At 48.5% G+C, this 22754-nt stretch overlaps 1 protein-coding gene across 1 annotated transcript; it reads right to left on the bottom strand.

Moving 5' to 3' along the window:
- Positions 1-8409: 8409 nt before the first annotated feature.
- On the bottom strand, positions 8410-20142 carry MFSD2A (MFSD2 lysolipid transporter A, lysophospholipid). Its single transcript, XM_081144418.1, has 14 exons — positions 19853-20142; positions 18257-18388; positions 16455-16579; positions 13327-13450; positions 13124-13202; positions 12607-12764; positions 12058-12148; positions 11813-11931; positions 11531-11614; positions 10885-10968; positions 10680-10792; positions 10107-10250; positions 9840-10016; positions 8410-8875 (listed from the first exon to the last, which is right to left on the bottom strand). Exons 1-14 carry the CDS (start codon positions 19943-19945, stop codon positions 8812-8814), a joined length of 1587 nt encoding a protein of 528 aa, XP_081000544.1. The 5' UTR covers positions 19946-20142; the 3' UTR covers positions 8410-8811.
- Positions 20143-22754: the final 2612 nt, after the last annotated feature.

Below are 22754 nucleotides of genomic sequence, written 5' to 3'. Positions count from 1 at the left end.
CCCCATCTCTATGAACCACTAGAAGGGCAGATAGTCCTGTCCCCTCCCTGCTTTTCTGACCATAGGTGACTCCAAGACATCTTAGACTCCCCCAAGCTATCCAGGTCACTTTGGAAATTTCTAGGGTTAAGACACAGTCCACCCAATTTAGGCCAATTTCAGCGTGATCTCTGCCAGACGGAAAGCAGTTTCCTGGAAGGTGAGCAATCAGAGCTGACTGGGCAAGGCCTCTTTGGGGCCTCACCCCAGAAAGGGCCTCGGGTCACAGAAATCAGTGATTTCCTTGTTTGCCATGGAGATTTGAGCTTCACCCTGCCTGCCCAGCTGCCCTGCAGGAAAAAGGGGAGGCTCTGGATCCAATTCAAAACACCTTCTCTGGCTCACTGCCTCCTCTGTCATTGCTGCCGTTTTCTCTTCCCTTCTCTCTCCTGCCTCTCTCTTAGGGTTACAAATAAATTTTAGAAAGTAGTCAAATTCACAAATACAGAATCTGCAATTAATGAGGATCAATTGTATGTTATACTGGGGGAGCCTGGAGGAACTTCAGACTCTGCCTAGAAGAGTCAGGGAAGACTGTCACCTGAAATACAGAGAGGTCCAGACTGGGGGCCTGTAACCAAAAACTAATCATGTGGTTTGACAAAGAACTAGTTCTTTCCTAGGTATTTTGTTGATCTCGTAAATGTTGTCCTCTCTTTCACCATGTCTTCCAACTCAACACTGAATAACAGAACTTTTTGCAATGATGAACATGTTCTATAACTACACCGATATAGTAGCCACTAATCACATGTGGCTACTGAGAACGTAAAATGTGACTAGTAGAGTGAAAATAACTGAATTTAAAGTTTAATTATTTTAAGTTTAAATTTAAATAGCAATGTGTGATAGTGGTTAATGTGTTGGACAATGGCAGTTTTAACTGATTGCAGTTTGTGTATATAAAGGGTATTGTTTTATATTAATTTCATACCCGCCCTGGCCAAATGGCTCAGTTGGTTGGAGCATCATCCCGTACGCCAAAAGGTTGTGGGTTCCATTCCCAGTCAGGGCACAGACCTACGTTGAGTGTTTGATCCCTGATCCAGGTGCGTACGGGAGGCAGCTGACTTATGTTCTCGCTCACATCGATGTTTCTCTCTCACCCTCCCTCTCTCTCTAAAATCAATAAACATATCCTTGGGTGAGGATAAAAATTTTAAAAATTTTTAAATAAGAATAAAAATTTTGTGCCCGTTTCCTTACTAAATCTTCTTATTGATAGTTGTTTTTCAGTTGATTAATTTGGTTTCTCTTGTAATACAAATGTATCAGTGATAAATATAATTTTACCTACTCCTTTCCAATTTTTATTTTTCTTGTCTAATTGCATTGACTCTGTTAAAAAGAAACTACAGACCCAAAACGGAGTAATTTGTAGTAAGCCCCACCAAAACTTAATACCTAAACTAATTGTAGTTTCTGTCTCTCTCGTGAATGGAATTTTAAGTCAATCAGTCTAAAATTTCCTGATAACACTAGTAAGGTAATCTGCCTGATAAGACCCCTGCCTTCCCCTAAAGGAAGGTAACCTTACCTGAAATAATCCACTCTTTTTTTAAAAAAAATATTGACTTCAGCCCGGCTGGGCGTGGCTCAGCGGTTAAGCATCAACCTGGGATTCAGGCCATCGGGGTTTGATTCTCCGGTCAGGGCACATGCCCAGATTGTGGGTTTGATCAATGACTCTCTCATCATTGATGTTTCTATCTCTCTCTCCCTCTCCCTTCCTCTCTCTGAAGTCAATATATATATATATATGTGTATATATATATATATACACACATATATATATATAATATATCTTGATTGATTTCAGAGAAAGGAAAGAAGAGGGAGAGAGAGATAGAAACATTAATGTTGAAAGAGAGAGTCATTGATAGACTGCCTCCTGCATGCCCTCCCCTGGGATCGAGCCTGGAGCCTGGGCATGAGCCCTGACTGGGAATCAAACCATGACCTCCTGGTTCATAGGTCGATGCTCAACCACTGAGCCACACAAGCCGGGCTAAAATAATCCACTCTTAACTTCCTTGTCCCTCCCTCTCTCTGCCTATAAAAACTTTCTATTTTGTCCATTTCTTTGGAGTGCCTTTGTTTACTAGATGAGATACAGTCTGATTCATGAATCATTCAATAAAGCCAATTAGATCTTAAAATTTACTTGGTTGGATTTTGTTCTTTAACAGTTAATACCTCCAATTAAAGGTTATATAGTCATAGTAGTAAAAGTGTGTATTCTTATTACTGACTTAGTGGAATTTCCAAGTGTGATTTCTTTTTTTATATGAAAATGATACAGTGTGGTGACAAATGAATTGTTCTGTCCCCCAAGCTTGGTCTTCCTCCAGTCCTGTGTTACTGAGTTGAGGCACTACTGTTTCCCAAGTTAGAAATCTAGGCATCTCCCTTATTTCTCTTTCTTTCCCTCTCCATCCCCCCCTCTATTATCCATGCCAACCAGTTGTCAAATCTGTCTTCTTTCCATTTCCACTGCCACAGTTAATGGCAAAACAGCACCTGATGTTAGACCTCAGTCCTTGAAAAGAATTCAAAGCCAAGGAATTCAAATCACAAGCAAACGTTTATTTAGCAAGTCACAGAGGTAGAAGTGAGCTATAGAAGAAATGGACTCAGGAAACAAGTTACAGAGGCAAAAGATGGGCCTTTGGAGTTTAGGAGAAAGAAAGGCAAAGAAAATATGCCAGGGGGAAGGAGAGGGAGAAAGGCTTGCGTGTGCTCCAGAGAGAGAGAACCGCATTGGATCTTTTGTCTTAAGGGCTTTTGTCTGGTTTACAAAGGTGGAGATTTTAGGGGAGGTCTCAGGGGAGGATCTCAATAGAATATTCATCAGCTTTCCAAGTGCGTCCTTTCAGGGTCATGGTCTCTACTGATTGGTGGGCACCAGGGTAGGGATATCATTGGTCATTGCATCTGGTCCTGAAGTCAGCCATGGTATCACCCAGGCCATGGTATCACCCAGGCTGGCCTTGTTTTTCTGGGCGTGGTCTTGTTGTTTTTCTGGGCCTGGAGCTTTAACACGACTGAGGCCTAGATGTTATCTCTAGTTTGATCAAAACTCTTGTCTCTATGGTCAACAGACCCAAGGCTTTGTTCTTAAAATTATTTGATTCAGGTTGGAACCTCATTGTCCTGAGGACTTAATGCTTATGGGAATGGTCGTGCAAGGGCTTGTATGGGAGTTATATGAGGCTATCGTATGCCCCCCTTGTTTCCCCTCTAAGGGGGTCTAATGCATGATTATCCACATGCAGGGGAGGAAAGGTCAGGGGAGTGGCCCAACCATATGACCAGAGATATGAAAGGTCAGGGGTTCTAAACCTCCATATGCTCGAGTAGGAAAGGTCACCCTGAGGGCAAGGTCCCACCTTACAAATGTCCATTGCTAGGCACCAGGAGCTTTCTCTCCTGATGACCTTCTTTCTGTACCTGGCTTATTGTTTCTACTCTGCTCATGTCTGTCTAACTGCCCACTGTATCACACCACCCAGTCTGGTCCTTTTCATTGCCTAAGAACATTGCATGAGCAGTCTCTACACAAGTCATCCTGCTTCCGCTTTTACCTTCTTCAACCTTTCTCCACAAAGCAGATGATATGGTCTTTCTTCTAAATCCTTTGTTGAAGTAAGGATTTCCAAACATGTAGAAAATTTTTATAAGAATTTATTTGAGCCAAACTGATAACATGCTGGGAACCAAGATCACAAATGACCTGGAGAATGAGAATTTTGCATTTCCTTTTATACATTTGGAAGTAAGGGAACTAAGGAAAATTACATGAAGGTGGGAGAAAGCAACGTGGGGATTAAAGGATAGTTAACAGAATTCTATACCCACTTGAGAATGGCTACACCTCTCAGGGGTCTGAAGAAGAGAAGTACTTTGACATTTCAAAGGTGTGTTAATCTAGATGCATAATGATGAACAATGGACAGGGCTTGCTTAAGGCAAAGATTAACCTTTTTATAGGTCTGAGCTGTGACTACCCACCCTGACCTGCCCACTTAGGAATCATATGATCCTATCACCCCGTAAGGCTACTTTCTGTCAGATTTATTTCAGAGCCCCTTTTTTGTCCACATCTTGACCTAGCATATGACTGTCCCACTTAAACCTCATCAATGGCTTCTTTCTGCTCTTAGGATAAAGATCCAAGTGCTTAACCATGGCCTACAAAGCCTCTGCCTTCATTTAAAAAATATATTTTAATGCCTGGCCGGGCATGGCTCAGCGGTTGAGCATCGACCTAGGATCCAGGCGATCAGGGTTCGATTCCCGGTCAGGGCACATGCCTGGGTTGCGGACTCGATCAGTGACTCTCTCATCATTGATGTTTCTATCTCTCTCTCTCTCCCTCTTCTTTCCTCTCTCTGAGATCAATAAAGATATATTTAAAATAATAATAATAATAATAATATATTTATTGATTTTATAAAGAGAAAGGAGAGGGAAAGAGAAACATCGATGTGAGAGCAGAACACTACCCCCATTCCGGGAATCAAGCCTGCAATATTTTGGTGCACAGGAGGACGCCCAACCAACTGAGCCATACCGGCCAAGGCTGCCTTTATTTAAAAAAAAAAAGTAAATCACTTGTTTAAGTTTCTATAATAGCTCTTTGGCTGTTCTCAAAATAAAAGTTGAACTCTCACTGTGGGCTACAAGGCCTTGGGTGATCTAATTCCTTTGTACCTCTCCAGACTCACCTCATACCACCTGCCCTCTCATTGACTACACTCTGGCCACACTGTTTCCTTTCAGTATTTCAAATACACCAGGCTCTTTCCTACCTCGGGGGTCTTCGTACTAGCTGTCTCTTCTACCTGCAGTGCTTTCCTGGAAGCTCTTCAGATATCTGCTAATTCTCTGCCTTCGTGCTTCAAGACAAACATCACTTTCTTAGAACATTCTTTCATCAACTTAAAATAACCTCCACACAAGTTTCCTCTATTACATCGCCCTGCTTCTTTCTTTCGTGATGCTTATTACAATCTGAACATATTTACATGTCCATTCATTCGTCACTGGTCTCCATTGAGAGTGTAAGCTCTATTTTTTCACCACTCTATCTTCAGAACGTAGCCGGTGCATGATACATAGTAGGCCCATTATAAATATTTGTTCGATAAATGGTAACCAAGATCACAAAGCCAGTCGATGACAGACCTGAAATTCCTTCTTTGCAATGTTGAAAGATGTTGCCCCTTTCTTCCAGCAGGTGGACCCAAAGCCACATCTGGTCCTTAGCAGGGATGGGGGTGGGGAGGTGGGTTTGCTGAGGCCTGCAGGACAGCGGCTAAAGGGGAGAGACAGGATTTTTTTGTAGTAATTCTGGATCCAAGCAGAAAGTCAAGATGGCACTTCTTCCCAAGGATGGGTAAATATGAGTTTTCCAGAAGGTACCTGGAGTACCAATGACCCAAGGGGGTTCTGGGTCCTCAGGCTGCTTTCCCACTTCTCCCACCTGTACCACCCCCAAACCATCCCCCAGTCAGCAGAGGGGGCCTTTGAAAAGGAGAAGAAATTTTTTTAAAAAAAGAAAGAAAGAAAGAGAGAGAGAGAGAGAGAGGGAAAGAAAGAAAGAAAGAAAGAAAGAAAGAAAGAAAGAAAGAAAGAAAGAAAGAAAGAAAGAAAGAAAGAAAGAAAGAAAGAAAGAAAGAAAGAAAGAAAGAAAGAAAGAAAGAAAGAAAGAAAGAAAGAAAGAAAGAAAGAAAGAAAGAAGAAAGAAAAGGAGAGAACAATTTTCTGTGAACATGAAACTGGAGAGAGGCAAGGGTTTTCATTTCCAAATCCCAATTGTACAGCTGGGGAACACCGGAGCCAAGAGAGAAGCATCACAGAGGGTCGGTAGGAATTGGGTCTGACTCAAAAAGCTTTCTTGTCATAGCTCTTGTTTATTTAGCTCCTCAAGTCCCAACCCACTATGCCTGGCCCTAGACTCGTGTGGGAGACCATGATGAAGGAGGTGTGGAAATCTCAGAGCTACCGCAAGGGGTAGGGGGCCAGAAATGGCTTTAGAGAGGCATGCTGAAGCCAAGACACACTGGGCCAATGTCTGCCAGGGGTATCAGAGGCCAGAGGTGTATTCCAGGGCTGGGCGGGTGGTCTGCAAAAAGGGCTGTATCTAGCCCTAGACAGTTTGCTGAGTGGTTAGAGCATTAGCCTGAGGACTGAAGGGTCCCAGGTTCAGTTTCAGCCAAGGGCATGTACCTCAGTTACAGACTCGATCCCCGGCCTCCATTGGGCACATGTGGGAGGCAACCAGTCAGTGTCTCTCTCACATCAATGTTTCCCTCTCTCTATCTCCCCCTCCCTTCCACTCTCTCTGAAAAGCAATGATGGGGGAAAAAATAGTCTCAGGTGAGAATTAAAAAAAAGGGGGGTTGTATCTAGATCTGGGGCTGGTAAGGCCAGAAGGGGTCTTGAACTTCCTCCTGCAGGCAGCAGGGACTCACAGAAGGGTTTCTAAACAGAGCTACTTGGTTATCTTAGATAGTTTGCAGAAGGAATGTGAGATCAATCAAAGACAGTGAGAACACTAGTTCTAATCGTCCTGATAGATACCTGTAGGGATGGGGAAAGAGAAGATAGCATCTAATAATTGTAGGGATGGGAAAGAGGCAACCATGAGTGGTTTAGGAAATTAAAAAAACAGGACTTGGAAAGGGGTTAGCTAAAGAACATATATGCATAGCCGGCTGCATAGAGAAAGACATAGTGTGGTGAGGGCCAAGGGAGGGGGAGCGTGGGCTGGGTGGAGGTGGGCAAAGGGAGGGGAGAAATGGGGGACATCTGCAGTAGTGTCAACAATAAAATAAATAAAAGCATAGGGAAAAAAACACAGGACTTGGTGGTTATAATTCACTAACTGAACTGATCTTTTTTAAGTGCCTGTTAGTATCACTGTATAAATTTATAAAAGTGGCTTGGCAGAACTTCATTAGTAAAAAATGGAGCCCCACATCCAAAGTCAAAGCCAAGCCTAACTAGTTATAAGTGCTTCTCTTCTCTGGACTTCATTTATCCATTTAAAAAATTAAGAGGAAAAAGGAAAAAGCAAAGCTGATCCTGACAGCTTTGCTTTTTCCTATTTTTGGAGCTTGGGTTAAGTGTATAAAACCTAGTGATGTGCTGGGGCAGGCACTTACCCATTTGCAGAGCCAATTGTTAAATTTTCGGGAATTTTGCAAGATAGTAAAATGGTTGGCAACTTGAAATTGGTTATAGTGGGAGTGTTTACATCATGGAAATAGGCAAATGCCACAAACTAGACCCTGGCCACCATCCTCCCTGCCAGAGGTGGTTTTCACCGGCACACCAGTGAGACCCCTTTTCAGCTGTCACACATATACCTAGCCAGGTTCATTCTCACTTTCCAACACTGTCATTAACAATTGTGAAGAATCACAGGTCTGTAGGACCCCACAGGGCCCGTCACACAGAATCTGCCCCAACACAGCCAGATGCGCACAGGGTGCGAAACACCAAATGTGTGTCTGGGCAGAGCAACCATCTGACAGACCAGTCATTATCAGACACAGGGGAGCGGTGGTTGATGAATGTACTGGAGTCTCACAGACCTAAGACAGATTCCAGTTAGGCCCCCTTGGCTATGTGATGTTAGCCAAGTCCCTATCAACACTGGAGCTGTTTCCTCATCTTTTTATTATTATTATTTTTGTTTTTTAATTTTTTAAAAATATATCTTTATTGATTTCAGAGAGAGGACAGGAGAGGGAGAGAGAGAGATAGAAACATCAATGATGAGAGAGCTGTCATTGATCAAGCCCACAACCTGGGCATGTGCCCCAACCAGGAATTGAACCCCATCGCCTGGATCCTAGGTCGACGCTCAACCGCTGAGCCACGCCCGGCCAGGCTCATCTTTAAAATGGGGACAAATCCAGCCCTGGCGGGTGCGGCTCAATTGGCTGGAGCATCATTCCATACACCAAAAGGTGGCAGGTTCGATTCCCAGGCGGAACACACGTGGGGGGCAACTGAACGATGTTCTTGTCTCATATTGATCTTTCTCTCCCTTCCTCTCTCTAAAGTCAATAAAGTTCTTTTAAAGTTTTTTTTTAAATCAACAAATAAAGTGGGGACAAATTCTGACTTAGCAGGATGGTTTCCAGGATTAAGTGAGAACAGCAGCAAAATGAATGTAAACCCTCCATACTGTGCCTGGTACAGATATGTTCAGTAAATGTTAACTAACGCTGTTATCACACCTCCAAACTCATTCTCCCTACCCAGGGTCCCTTTTGCTCAACACTCCTTCTCACTGTCTGAATTTTGGTACAGAAGGGCTTAGTGAATGATGAAGGAAAAAGACAGAAACAGGCCGTTCCATTTTCCAGCTTTTATGAAAATTAATAACATTAATAGTTCACAGACATATACATACACACACATTGCTATATACACAGTCATTAAGTTATTAATTAGTGTCCGTATAAAATGTTTCTACATTAGTGTCCTGGGCTAGGCCCCATCAGTCCTTGGCATATTCACAGTAGCAGTCCCACGGCTCAGCCCATGGGCGGGGAAAGGGGAGGCAGGCGGCTGTATGAAAAGACTGCCCCAAGGTGGGCATAGGAGGTGTCCTGGGCTGCATACTCTCAAGTCTTTGGCTCCCTTCCTGGCACCTGGAGACCAGCTGTTGAGTGAGCAGGCAAGTGGGCCCAGATTCTTTGTGTGGCCTGATGACTCAGGCCTTGTGCTTGGTGACTTCAGGGAACACAACGGATCCTAGAGGATGCTGGCCAGCTCTGTAGAATCTGTGTCAGAGCAGCCCGAGCTGCTGGCTTCTTCCCTGCAAGAGCCAGAGAAGACAGGTTAGAAGAACCATCCTTACCCCTCCCCTGCTGGCACCTATGTCATTCCTCTCGTAATCTTTGGCCCTGCAGTCTTAGCCAGCTGTGGGCAAGTCTAAAACATTCCCCCTCTCTTGCCTGGCCAGAGTGGCTCAGTTGGTTGAGCATTATCCTGTGCACCAAAAGGTTGCCTGTGTGGTTCCAGATCGGGGCACATATGGAAGGCAACCGATCAATGTTTCTCTCTCCCTCTCCCTCTCTAAGCATGTCCTTGGGTGAAGATTAAAAATAAATAAATAATAAAACACTCCTCCTCTCAGCTCAGAAACTGCTGGTTGGTCTGCTCACTGTTCTTGCTACCCACAGGACACCACAAGCCCAAGGAGTGTGATCTGGCCTAGGCTGACTGATGGGCTGTCATGACCCACTCCACCCTGCCCTCTGGTCTCCCAAAAGGCAGGGCTCAGGCCACACCTGAGGTCCTGCATTCCAGGAGTGCCATGAAGAGTGCAGGGTGTAGAGTCAGAATGCCAGGCCTCAAAACCAGCTCTGCCCTTTATCAGCTGAGTCAGCCACCCTTCCTGGTTAAGCCTGAGTTTCTTCATTTGCAGAATGGGAACTAAAGGACTCTGTGATACCTAGGGTTGTTGGAGGACCGCATGAATGCACATTCTCTAAAGAAGGTCATGAATGCACATTCTCTAAAACAAACCTTGAGGGCAGGGATTTTTGTTTCATTCACTAGAGCAATGCCTGCTACATAGTAGGCTTCTAGTAAGCATTTGTTGAATGAGTAAGTGTAAACACTTGGCATGCAACTACATGTTCAAGAAATATCAGCTGCCACTATTATAAATTGGCAGAGGGAAGGTGTGCAGGAGGAAGTCTGGATACGGCCACAGGAGGCACAGCTGAGGGCTTAGACCGCATGATGCCCCTCCACCTCTGTCCGCTCCCTCTCACCTCAAAGCCTGCAGGGCCTTCTTGTTCTGCCGCCGCTTCTCCTCATCAATGGGGTACAGCTTGAAGAGCAGCAGGCCTAGCAGGATGAGGGCTATGGGAGCCATCGTCACCAGCATCCTCAGTGTAAACCTGACAGGTGCTGGCTGGGAGCAGCGACGGGTCTGGTACCCGGCAAAGCTGTGGAACCCAATGGGGAGACGAGTGGTGAGGGTGGGGCACCTGGGGCATGTGCCTGTCCAGCACTGCCTCAAGCCCCACACTACTCACTCAAGACTGAGGGTAGAGATGCCCAGTGAGACTCCAGAGGCGAACTTGGTGAAGAAGACGTAGAAGGAGAAGAAGATGGGCTCTGTTCCATGGGAATGGGGCTGTTTCAAGTGGAAGTCATCAATGACATCGGGCAACATAGACCTGTGCAGTGTGGCAGCAGTGAGGACCCAGACACCTAGCAACCACAGGCCCTACTAGCCTATCTGGCACCTCTCTGTGTCAATGAGAAGAGGTGGCCCTCTGGGAGTTTGCAGCCCCATGGACACAGCTCAGTGAGAAGATGGCAACTTCAGGTGGCTAAGAAGGCCCCTTCCTCCTTGGTGAAGTGGCCCTACTAGGTGCTCCGCTGGGCAAGTAGCATGCAGGCCAGACTTAGGCCCCCACTTCTCACCCTGATTAGGTGTTCTTGCACAGTTCACAACCTATAAAACTACGGGAAGACCTACCCCACACCCCCAACCTGACCCACAGAATGGCCTGCGAAAGAAGCCCTGGCAGAATTCTCCCAAAGGAGCTTCAGCAGTGGAGGGTGGGGGACTGGGGAACATACCTGGGTGAGTGTATACTTACCAGGGTAGTAAGAAGGCAGCTGCTACACTGATGCCAGCTGCCACAGCTACCACATAGGTAATAATCAGGTTATTCTCCATGAGGGCCATCAGGATGAGAAATGGCACTGCTGACTAGGGAAGAGGGGGATATAGGAGGATGAGTCAGCTGGGAGGCTCCCACCAGCAACCCCCAGCCCAGGCCCTACCCCTCTGGTCCCACTCACTGAGATCCCAATGTATACAGCTGTCTTTTTGCCAAATTGTGTTAGAAACCACTGCCAGAAGGGAATGGTGAATGTGGCCGAGAGCTGTAGGTGGAAAAGAGATGAGGGAAGTGGGTTAGTGCCATGGAAACCCTCTGCCCTTCCCGGGACCCCAAAGGTGCTCCCAGCCCTGCCTGAGAGCAGCAGATGACATCATCTGAGCAGTGAGGAAGTTGACAGGCACCTTTGATGGCTCCCAAGGGGAGCTGAAAGCAGGTCCTAATCTCATCTCCTGCCTTCTCTGAGCACAAATGAGCCAAAGTTCCAAAGTTCCTGGCCTCTACCTCTTTGCTCTTGCTATCTTCACTACTTAAACATTTAATTCCAAACTTTTTCCCCACCCCCACCCACAGTGTTATTGAGGTATAATTTGACATATAACATTATATTAGTAGTTTAAGGGTACAACATAATGATTTGATACATGCACCCAAACTTTTTCACAGTCCTACTTAAGCAATTATAGGGCAGGTCCAACCAAATTATTTTGAGAAATCTCCCTCACCCCTTCATGACCTTGGATCACTCTGACTCTCCAAAAAGCCATCTTGCAATCTATGCTATTTCATCCCAGGTTGCCTACCCACCCTCAGGGCCCCACACGTACCATGATGGCCAGAAGCAGATTCTGGAATTCGTTGCGGAAGCCTAAGGTGTAGGTGCAAAACAAGGCGAAGTTCCCCTCCACCAGCTGGGGAAGGGCAAGGGTGGGGGCAAGGAACACAAGGAAAGACATGATATTGGGGTTGGGCCTCTCAAGACATTCCCTATGCTCCAGGCATCTCCGCTTACCCACTCCCACTCCACCTGTCTCTCAGGCTTGTCACATTTTGAGGCCTCTGCCCACCCGCTCCCCTCTTTAGGCTGAACATATCAGGCCCCTACTCACCATGAAAGCCAGGGAGGTGAAGAGAAAGCCAGCAATAAGTTTGACATATGGGCCATGGCTCAAGACCAATCGGAGGCCCCGAAAGAAGGACATCGGCTCAGCCTGAGTCTCATAGGGTTCTGGGGGCCAGAGGGAACAGTAAAGAAAGAGCAGAGGCCCCTCCCAAAGCCTGAGGCCCAGGCAGAGGGACAAAGCCATCCTGTGCTGGGCTCTGCACCTTGCCCCCTCCCCTCAGGGTTTCTCACCTCTCTGCTCCTTCACGCCTAGGACCAGGATGACAGCACAGATGATATAGATAGAGGCAATGACCCCTGCTGCCAGCAGGTATGCATTTTGCTATAAAGGGGGGTAAAGGCAACAGAGAGAGACTATCAGTCTGGTCTCAACTCAGCAGCTCTACTTAATGACCTTGGACCAGTCCCTTCTACTCTGGGACCTCACTGTCTCCATCTGTGAAATGGGAGAATCATCCTGGGCCTGCTGCTTTTTCCCAAAGCTGAACAAAGTCTAGTGGAACAAAATGTTAAACCAGGCTGTAGAGTCTGAGAACCCACAGTTCAAATCTCCTCCAAATCTAGTTTCTGCAACTCACTAACTCGATCACCCTGGGCCAATCATTTAGCCTCTCTATGCTTCAGTTTCCTTATCTACAAAGTGACCATATTAACAGTTTGTACATCAAATGCCCAACATTTAGCAAACACTAACTATTATTACTGTTTTGAAAATGACTGCAAACCACCCCATTGTTCCTCATCTCCCCAAACCTCTGCCCTGATGGGGGCAGGCCTCACCGTTTCTCTGAGTGAGGTGGTGCTGTGTGTGTGATTGGCACCTTCTGAGGCCACTGCCGAACCATTGGGGTCCTCAAGACAAGGCATATTCGCTTGGCCGACGATTTGCCCTTGGATTGCTGTGCCCAGCACTGTGCCCAGTACCTCCACAGTCATCCCTGAGCAGTGAAAAGAAGGTCCTTATGGAGGGGACCCATGGCTTGTGGGCCCCCAGGGAGGAAGGTCAGTTTAGTAAGAGCCCAGTTCTAGCCCCAGATGATGGTAGCAGCTCCAAGTAGGGTGGCTATAGGGTGGTGGGGCAGATGGCACCTTGGCCTAAACTCATGACTTTGCTCTGTGTGACCTCTGGCTAGTCCCTGCATCTCTCTGGTCTCAACAGAGCCATAAGAGGATTGAGTTATTTTTAAGACAGTTTCATACCCACTCCCAGCAAGGGAAGAAACGTGGCAGGAGGGTAAAGGAGAGGGGGACCCGGGGTTCCTAGTGGGCAGGATCAGTGGGCTAGGAAGAGACTTACGGTAGGCAGTGGCCGAATCCCGCTCACTCTGTTCTGTGCTGATGAACATGGTGAGAGCTGAGTAGGGAACGTGGAAACACTGGCATGGAAGAGAGGCCCTCGGCCAGTCAGACGATGGACAGACAGATGTGGCTTTGGACACCAACCCTAGAGGCCCCAGGGATTGTCCTTACCCCCGCCCTGACACCCCTGCCCACACTCACCGTGACCAGTGTCTCAAAGAGGCAATAGAAAAGCAGGTACCACAGGGCCTGGCCCTGTGGGAAGTCAGGCACGAACCATATGAGGAAGTAGGCAATGATGGCCAGGGGCGTGGAGAAGATGATCCTGAGGGAGGAGAGGATATATATTATATTATTCGGCCTTAAAAGGAAATTCTGACACATGCTACAACACAGATGAACCTTGAAGACATTGTTAACAGAAATAAGCCAGACACAAAAGGACAAATGCTGTATGACTCCACTTATATGATATAACTAGAATAGTCAAATTTATAGAGACAAAAAGAAGAATGGGCCCTGGTCGGTGTGGCTCAGTTGGTTAGCATCATCACATGCACCAAAAGGTTGCTGGTTCGACTCCTGGTCAGGGCACATGCCCAGGTCGCAGGTTTGATCCCCAGTGGGGGTGCATACAGGAGGCAACCAATCGATATTTCTCTTACAGTGATGTTTCTCTCTCTCTCCCTTCCTCTCTCTCTAAAAAATCAATAAAACATATTATTAAAAAAATTAAGTAGACTGGTAGTTGCCAGGGGCTGGGAAGAGGAGGAATGGGAGTTACTGTTTAATGGTACAGAGTTTCAGCTTGGAAAGCTGAAAAAGTTCTGGAGGTGGATGGTAGTAAGTCACACAACAATGAGAGTATACTTAATGCCACTGAATTGTACACTTATGGTCAAAATGGTTAATTATGCTATGTATATTTACCACAAAAAAGTCATATAAACATATTAAAAGGTAATTGCTATGGGTTAAAGAAGTAAAGCAGGTTAAGTGGGAATTAGGAGTATGGGGGTGCAATTCACAACAAAGTAGACAAGGTAGCCTTCTTTGAGAAGGTGACATCTGTGCCAAGACTTGAATAAGGGGAAGAGGGAGTTGCCCTTGCAGACGTCTGAGACAAGAGTGTGTGAGGCCAGGGGAACAGTTAGTGCAAACATCCTCAGGTGGGAGATGTGCCAGGCAGGTAGGAGGAAAAGCAAGAAGGCCAGTGGGGCTGGAGTAGAGTGAACATGGGCAATGCAATTAGGAGATGAGGTTGGAAAGGAAGTGGGACACCAGGTCATGTAGGGCCATCATTACAGGCCAGGTAAGGACCTTGGTTCTGTTTCCTAGGGTTGAAGTAGTTTTGAGACTTAAGTTAGTGTTAAAATGTAGAACAGTGCTTGGGATACAGTAAGTGTTTGCTGTGATTATCACACCAGGAAAGCTCAGGGGGAGAGTACAGGCCCACAGCAAGGGGGCTGTGGAGAGCACTAGGTTGGGAGTCAGACCTCAGGTCCAGCCCTGCTGCATCTTGGCCTCCCCATGTGACCCTGCTGACACCTTGCCTCTCATGGGGACTCCAGAGAAAGTGCCTGTCAAAGTCTTCCTGGTCCAAAAGGGGGATTTAAATGGTGGCTGAGGGCAGATCTGGTCTAAAGCCTGGGAGGAAAGTGGACCACAGGGCTCACGAACCCAGAGAGGCCCAGCCTCCTCTTCTACTGACAGAGCGGTGTCCAGCCCCAGGCCTGAGGAGAGGCCCAGGTGCTATCTGTGGTACGGATGGGGAAGCGGCCACATACACTACAAGGCAGCCCTTCAGCCCACGAGCGGTCCAGTGTGCCCTCAGACAGGGGTGGTACCACTCCAGAGGAACCACGCACACAGTGAGATGCACTAAACCAGAAACCAGCCTGAAGGGCCTTGGCGACTTCGCGGAGCCGACTGCCGCACCTGCCCAGGGAGAGGCCACGGGGAGCGCCTCCCTTTTCCCCCTCCCTGCCCCCGTCACCCCTCCCAGGTCCACGTGTCTCCTCGGAGAACAAGGGCGTCAGCTTTCTCGTCAAACTCTCCATCCCCTCCTCGCAGGCCGCCGAGCACTGAAGAGGAACCGACTGTGACTGGGAGTAACCCCTGCTGGGCCGCTGCCCATTGGGCTGGCCAAAGTGGCTGCCTCCCATTGGCTGGGCCTCATGAGGAGATGTGGCAGCGGAGCCCCGCCTCCCGCCCGCTGCCAGGGGGCGGATCCGGGCCAAGCCTCACGGGTGGGTGGTTCCAGCCCTAGAGCCCTGAGCAGCCTGTGCAGGTAAGGCAGGTTGTCCTGAACCCTGGCCCTGAAGTCTGAATCAAAGGCCCCAACCTGGGCCTTAGCCAGGGGCTGAAAGGATTGTGGTGGGAAGGGGGGCCTCGTGGGAAAGGAAGCTGTGGGGGAGAGGTGGGGGCTGTGGGAAGAGCTTTGAAGGCTGGAGGCCGGAGACCAGGTATGGGCGCCCCTGGGGCAGGAAGGCGCCCCCTTGAGCATGGATGGGCAGGAGATGAAAGGAAATATTCCCCCTCACCACCACCAAGCAGGATGTCCTGGAGGGAACCAAAGCTCCAGCCTGTCAGCCTGTCCTGTGTGTCTCCCTTTGCTGTTTGATCTGTAGCACACCCCCACTTTACTAGATAGCCTGAGGCTGAGTAATATAGGTTTTGTACCAAGGGGCCAGAGGTTATGGGTCTGGTATCACATTCTTGGTCTTGTCTAACTAGGAACCATTCTGAAGGGGTACCAAATTAGATATTACTTAATATGTGCTAGGCACTGTTCTAAGTACTTACATATAAATAAACACATTTAATCCATACCATAACCCTATAAGATAGCCATATTATCCCCATTTTACAAATGAAGAAACTTGAGACTCAGAGATGGTAAGTGACTTGTCCAAGGTTGCACAGCTGTAAGTGGTAAAGCTGGTATTAAAAAGTGAGGCAGGCTGGCTCCAGATTATAACCTCTCAACCACTATGCAGTACTATCTCTCCCACTATGGGAAGTGACTGAGTGGGAAAAGTTAAAATTCCAGCTTCACTGAAGGGAATGGACCTTAGGAAGCAATAGGGTTTGGGCAGGGGGAAGTTGCTCAATCTAACAATTTGGCCAGACTGGGGATGAACTGGCAGGGCATCCCAGGGTCCATGACTGGGGTAGCTGACTTCAGCTGGCATTTCAACACTCTGGTTTTTGCGTCATTTCTTTTCCTCACTCCTCAGCCTGTGACAAAGCACATGGAAAAACTGAAGGGTAGTAGAAATACCAGAAGCCCTGCCTTTTGCCACCTTGAAGGAGCCTCTTCTACTCACCAGGGCATAAGGCGGCCCAGACGGGTCCAGGAGGATTTGCTAATGCAGAAGCCCACCAGGGGGTCTGTGAAGGCATCCCAAGCTCGGCCCACAAATAGGATGATGGAGGCAGAGAATGGGTCCACCTGGAATGGGGAACAAGCAAAAGATGACTCCTTCACCCTTCTACCTACCTCAGCCTTCACTGGTAGGCGAAAGCAGGGGCTCCCTGCCCTCCTCAGCTAGGCCCTTGGCAGCCTGTGCTGCTCCCACCCAGGCCTTAAGCATCTTCACTTGCCTTGTTAATAATGACAGTAACAATTCTTTGATAGCTTTAGCACTGTGTGCCTCCTTAGAAACTTTCCCAAATCTGTCCCCTAACATCCTCCCTTTCGCTGCCCTTGAAAACACTCCCATCATTTAGAATTAATCCAGAATCATTTCCTTGCCTCCCTTTCACAGCCCTGAACCCCCAACCACCTGATACCAGAGTTAGCATTTGCTAGTTGACCACAGTGGGCCTCAATTTCCTCATCTATATAATGGGAGTTATGATCCCTGTCTTACAGTTCAAGCTCTATCCTGGACATGGAAAAAGGAACCTTAGATGCTTTTAAAAAGTGGCCTGTCACTAACCACTCAAGCTATTCCCTCCCCCCCATACCTTCTAGGCACGAATAGACAGCTTCTCTGGACTCTTTCTTATCCATTAAGACCTTACTATTATGCCCTGGCTGGTGTAGATCAGTTGGTTGAGTGTTATCCCATGCACCAAAAGGTTGCAGGTTGGATTCCAGGTCAGGGTACATGCCCAGGTTACAGGCTCGATCCCCAGTTGAGGGTGTGCAGGAGAGAGCTGATCAATGTTATGTTCTCACATTGATGTTTCTCTATCTCTCCCTTTCTCTCTAAGATCAATAAAATATACATATATGTTTTAAAAGACCCTACTATTTCTCTTGCTCCAGGAAGCTAGGGAACTGGTGTCCTCTCCCACATGGCAATCTTCCTAATTTGACTTTTCCAACTTTAACACTTGCTACAACCCAGTTTTACAATTTAGCTGCAGGTTCCTCATATTTGCACACCACTCAGGACCCAGCCCATGAAAGTTGCTTGAAAACTAGCTGCTGAATGCTGTCGTTTGTCCTTCCTAGAGCTTAGTGTTCTCAACCTATAAATGGATACAACGAAGATGTCCTGTTTGCAAAGTCAGATATGACGTAAAAAAGATGGCCAGTGTGGGAGCCTTGAGAGCCGTGGTTGTTCAGCCTCCCACTTTCCCATCCTGAATTCTCAGGATGCCATGCTTCTGGCCAAGGCTTCTCAAAGCACAGAGGAGACCAGCTTCACCTTAAATACCCCTCCCAGTCAAAGACTCTATGTACTGGGGTGCCCTAACTCACCCCAGCACTTGAGGGCACCCCTGACATGCCTCTACTCCTCAGGTGAAAATGAGATGCACCTCATCCACATACCTGGCAATATCTACCAACCCCACAGCCAAGCCATCTGACTAACTGCTGTCCAGCTGGGGACACAGTGTGCTAGTCTCTTCTAAGAACAGCGTCACCAGCTGGCTCCATTCTCCCTCCACCACCGCCTACCCTTCCAGGCTCTGTTGCTCTTGCCAGACAAGGAGGAGTTGCCTGACCTAGCCTGGGGGCAGATAGACTCCCCTTCTGGATAATTCCCAAAACCTTCTTATATTTCTCATCCACTGTGACTCTGACAGGCAGCAAAGTAGGGATTCCCAGTCCCATTTCACAGATGGGGAAAACCTCAGGATACTGCAGAAGCCCTGGCGGGTTCAGTCCACTCACCTGAGCCACATCCAATAGGTAGATCTGCAGGAAGAACCCCAGTGCACAACCTGTCACCTGGTAGGGGGCCCCCCCAACTGCATAGCAAAGCTTGTTGCAAATGGACAATTGTTGTTTCTTCTTTGGTTCCTTCTGGGAAGAGAAAAACATGAAAGGAGACCCAAAATACTGGCCTCCATCCTAAAAAATTCCAGAAACAGGACCCATCCCTCCAGTCATTTCTGCAGGAGGAGCAAGTCTGTCTTGCCCTCTTCCTGCCCAGCTAGATAGCGCTTCCACAAGAAAAGAAAGGTATTCTCTATTCTTAGGAACCTGGAAAGGGGGACTCCATACTGAGGAAGTTTCCCCTAAGCCACCCCACCCTATCCACCCCCACCCCCCAGATTGGTATCAATCCGTCCACCATCACTAAAAAACTCCCCCCAAGGCCTCAGTCATGCTCCTTTCCAGGTTGGAAGGGGAACATGCTCCAGCAGCGGACCTGTCCCCACCCAGCACCAACTGCCACAACCTGAAAATCCTCTTGCTGACAAGAGCTGCCTAAGCCCAGCCCCAGCTCCTGCCCTGGTTCCAAGGCCGGGACCCACCTGCCTGCTGGGTGAGGGCTCTAGAGAGTTGTAGGGGCCCAGCCCAGCTGGCTGCAGGCACAGCTGTTCCTTCCATCTGTCCCATAGCATCCCTGGCCCCTGTGGGCAGCCAGAGCTTCAGGCAAACCCAGGAGCTATCCTACCCTTCCTCAGCTCCTAGGGGACCTTGGAGAGGGGAGGAAAAGCCTCTGGGTGCATGACTGGGTTCTCTCTGGGTGGAGCACCAGGGAGGTTGAGGTTGCCCAGGGAAAAGTAGAGATTACTCATACATGGCAGCAGCTTAATTGCTCGCCTGGGCTCCTTCCAAGGATCAGTTAAAACTACAAGTAAACGGCAATCAACTCCAGCAGAAATCTATTGCCTGGGATCCCGTCCCTTGGGCTACCTGATTTTATTCGGCCCATTATGTCCAGAGAGCTGGGGATGGTGCCGAAGGTCAAGACGCACAAAGCACAGGCAAGAGCCCCTACACCCACAATCACACAAACGCCTGAAGAATGCGGCTCCTTTAAGAGCGGAGTCCTTGTTCTTATGAATGAACTTGAGGGGCCCTCACAGAGTAGAGGCGAAAGCGTAGGCATGTGGGGGTGGGGAGCAGGGGGTGAGAGATGGGGAACCAAGAGGACTTTCCCAGGTTTCTGGGGTTTCCCTTGCTTCTAGAATCTTTCTGGCTTCTAAGCCGCTAGTCACAGAAGAACGAAAGGCAGAGCCAGGCACCACATGGAGCTGCCCGCCCGCGTCCTCAAGGATGAGGAGGGAGGGTGGGCAAAAGGGGGCGCCGGCGTCTACAAACTACTTCCTCACCCCCGGCCCCCAGGACACATCTGGGCTCTCTTCTGCCCCCGGGCCCGCCGGTCCCCGGGTAGTCTAAGGTGTCCCAGACCGGGCTTATCCTTCGATGCCCCCATCAGGCAGCGCGCGCGCGCGCACACACACACACACACACACACACACACACGCACACACGCACACCCCACCCTGGCCCTCCACCCAGGTGCCACGTTCTTACCTTCACCTGGGCCGGGCGTTCACCAACTTGGAGGATGCTTGTAGGCAGCAGCCCCGCTGAGGAGCCGCTCTCGGCACCCTCTCCTTTGGCCATGACCCGTAGGCCACGCCGCCTGGTGTCGGGACGCCGGGATGCTGCTCCGCTCCGCCCGCCTCCTCTCCGTCCGGGCTCGGGGGGTCGCCGCCGCCGCCGCCGCCGTCTCCGCCGCCGCCGCCACAGTCGCCGCGCACCCTAAAGCCGGCGGCTGAGGCGCAAAGTTCCCTGCACTCCCTTTCGCACCTCTTAAAGATAGGCCCCGCCCTCTCGGGCTCGGCCAATCCGAGCCCGCCGCCCCGCCTCCCAGTCAGCCCCCAGCCCTCTGCCTTCGGAGCCACGTTCCCGAAGCCCGGATCTCGCCACCCGGCTGAAGGCGGGGGAGCCACCTGACACTCACCGGGAAACTGAGGCCCGTGCTCTCCCAGAGTGAGTTTTCCCGGGGTCCAGCCTACACCCCGTGACTTCTGACCCCCAAGTCTAAGAAAGGTAGGGACTCAGAAACCCTTTTATTTTTATTTTTTTCAGAACCCCTTTTAAAATCTGGAATTACTTGAGTCTCCCTCCCCTCCAAACCTGGAGGATGTAGCACTGGCATTTCCTTTCCGATGCCCCTCTTTTATTCCCCAAGACCTGCCATTTCCTCTTCCTGCCATTGGCATCTTCGGGGGCCCTCAGAGATGGGGGAGAAAGGTGAGGCAACGCAGTGGCAGTGGCAGTGGCAGTCGCATCACAGTCGCAGTCTCAGTGGCAGTGGCATCACAGTCGCAGTCTCAGTGGCAGTCGCATCACAGTCGCAGTCTCAGTGGCAGTGGCAGTCGCAGTCACAGTCACCCCTGCAGGCAGGGAACTCCCACGTTGTGGAGAGCAGCCGGGACCACAGCGCTACTACATGGTGATAACAGCAGCCTTTTATGGAGCACTTCCTCCATGCTCAACATGATCTCATTCAGCCTCACAACCACCAAATGAGGGTGGTACTATTATTATCTCCATTTTACAGCTGAAGAAAGGGAGACTCATACACATGGCAGAACCAGACCTGAAAGGTCTTGTCCCATCCCAAAGCCTTCTCAACAGCCTTGCTCTGTCTCTCTCAGCAAAAATTACCAGAAGACTGAATGTGTCTCCCCAGTAAGAAGTCCTGGGAGATACGAAGCTGCAATGGCACTCTGGGTTGAAACATTTAAAGAAAGGATTGAAAAGAGAGTACTGAGTAATCTGGTCCTTCCTTGAAAGATGTGAGGACATTAGTCTAGAACAGAAATCAGACATAGATGCCAAATAAGTCCTTCTGCTACCTCTTGGTCTGTTGTGCCAACATCATCCCAGGACACTCAGGAGGCTGGTGGAGACCAGTTGGCTCTAATTAGTGAAGGGGCTGCTGGGCAAATCCTTGAAGGCCACTCACTTCTGTTCTATGGTTGCTTAGCATCGCCACCACCACCACTGCCACCCTTAAAATCTCTGATTGCTAAGAGAAGGTAAGAGGTCTGTCTTTCCCAGGATGGCCACAGCAAGCTTCCCCCTGTGCCCTGGCAGAACCCATCTTGACACACAGCTCTTGACCACTGCTGAGCAGAAGAGAGTCAAAGTGAGGCAGTTGAATACTGTGAAAGGGGCACAGACTGGCCTCTAGGGCCATGCCTAAGCTCTGTGACCCTGTTCTATCTTCCCCATTCTGGGCTTGAGTTGGCTGAGGTGGACCCTACAATCCCTTCCAGCTTTAAAATCTTCACTCCTATAGCCTCACACCATAACACAAGTGATTTCAATTCCTTGCCAGACCATGAGTTTCAGGAAGGTAGGAACTACAGCTTTTTCACAGCTGCCATATTCCCGCTGACAAGCTTGTGAACTGACTCACAGTAGGAACTTAATAAACATATGTTCAATGATGCATGCTCAGACTTCCTCAGGTACAAGCACAAGAGGGGCCCATTTGGAAAAGCCCCAGGCTCCTCCATTTACGAGCTGTGTAGTTGATCCTGGGCAATTCAGTTAACCTCAGAGGGAAGGCAGGGGTGGAGGAGTGGGTGGGGAGAGATTAAGAATTTATGTGCATATATGCATAACCCATGGATATAGACAATAGTGTGGTGAAGGCCTGGATGGGAGATGGGGGTGAAGGGTGGAGGGGATCAGTGTGGGGGGGAAAGGGGATATCTGTAATACTTTAAACAATAAAGATAAATTTTTTTAAAATGACTACCTGATAGGGTTATTTTGGTATGAAACAAGAAAATGCACAGGAAGTGCTTAGCACAAGTGCCTGGGAACTGAGGCTAGGCTGGTCCCCTTCCTGGCCCGATTCCAGTCTGTCAGTGTAGCAATGCAAGATTCCAGATATGGCCTGACCAAGCCGGCACAATTGGCCCATTATTTCCCCTAGTCTGGACAGGACACATTGTTAATGCAGCCTAAAGCTGCTGGGCTTCGGAGTCTTTCTCTCCCATGATTAGTTCCCGTCAGGTTGTGATCAACTAAATCATTCAGATCCTTTTCACTGGAGCTGGGGTCAAGTCAGGTCTCTCCCACTGCCTCTGCTTTGTGCAATGTCTGGGACCTACAGAAGGACAATGTCATCTTGCTTATTCCAGCCTGTCTAAATGTTGTGGGGTTTTGTTTTTTGTTTTTTGTTTTAGTTTTAGATAAAGCCCCATTCTTTTAAAAAAAAATTTATTGAATTTATTGAGGTGACATTGTTTAATACAATTTTATAGGTATCAGGTGTACAATTCTCTAATACATCATCTGTATATTGTACTGTGTTTTTACTGAAATTATTTTGAATGCTGGTTCTATTGCCCACTATTTTCTCTCCCACTCTAAGTTTAGATCCAGGTTATTCCTTGGGACTTCAACTCCA

The sequence above is a fragment of the Miniopterus schreibersii genome (assembly GCF_964146895.1).
Source record: "Miniopterus schreibersii genome assembly, chromosome: 8".
Classification (NCBI taxonomy): domain Eukaryota; kingdom Metazoa; phylum Chordata; class Mammalia; order Chiroptera; family Miniopteridae; genus Miniopterus; species Miniopterus schreibersii.
Note: the sequence above shows the minus strand (reverse complement) of the source record. Positions and strands in the feature narration are given on the sequence as shown.

Coding starts and splice junctions, on each gene's coding strand:
- MFSD2A (XM_081144418.1), bottom strand. CDS start 19,945: ATGGCCAAAGGAGAGGGTGCCGAGAGCGGCTCCTCAGCGGGGCTGCTG. Junction 18,389..19,852: donor AACGCCCGGCCCAGGTGAAG/GTAAGAACGTGG, acceptor TTCTCTTCCCAG/AAGGAACCAAAGAAGAAACA. Junction 12,765..13,123: donor GGATTCGGCCACTGCCTACC/GTAAGTCTCTTC, acceptor TTCACTGCTCAG/GGATGACTGTGGAGGTACTG.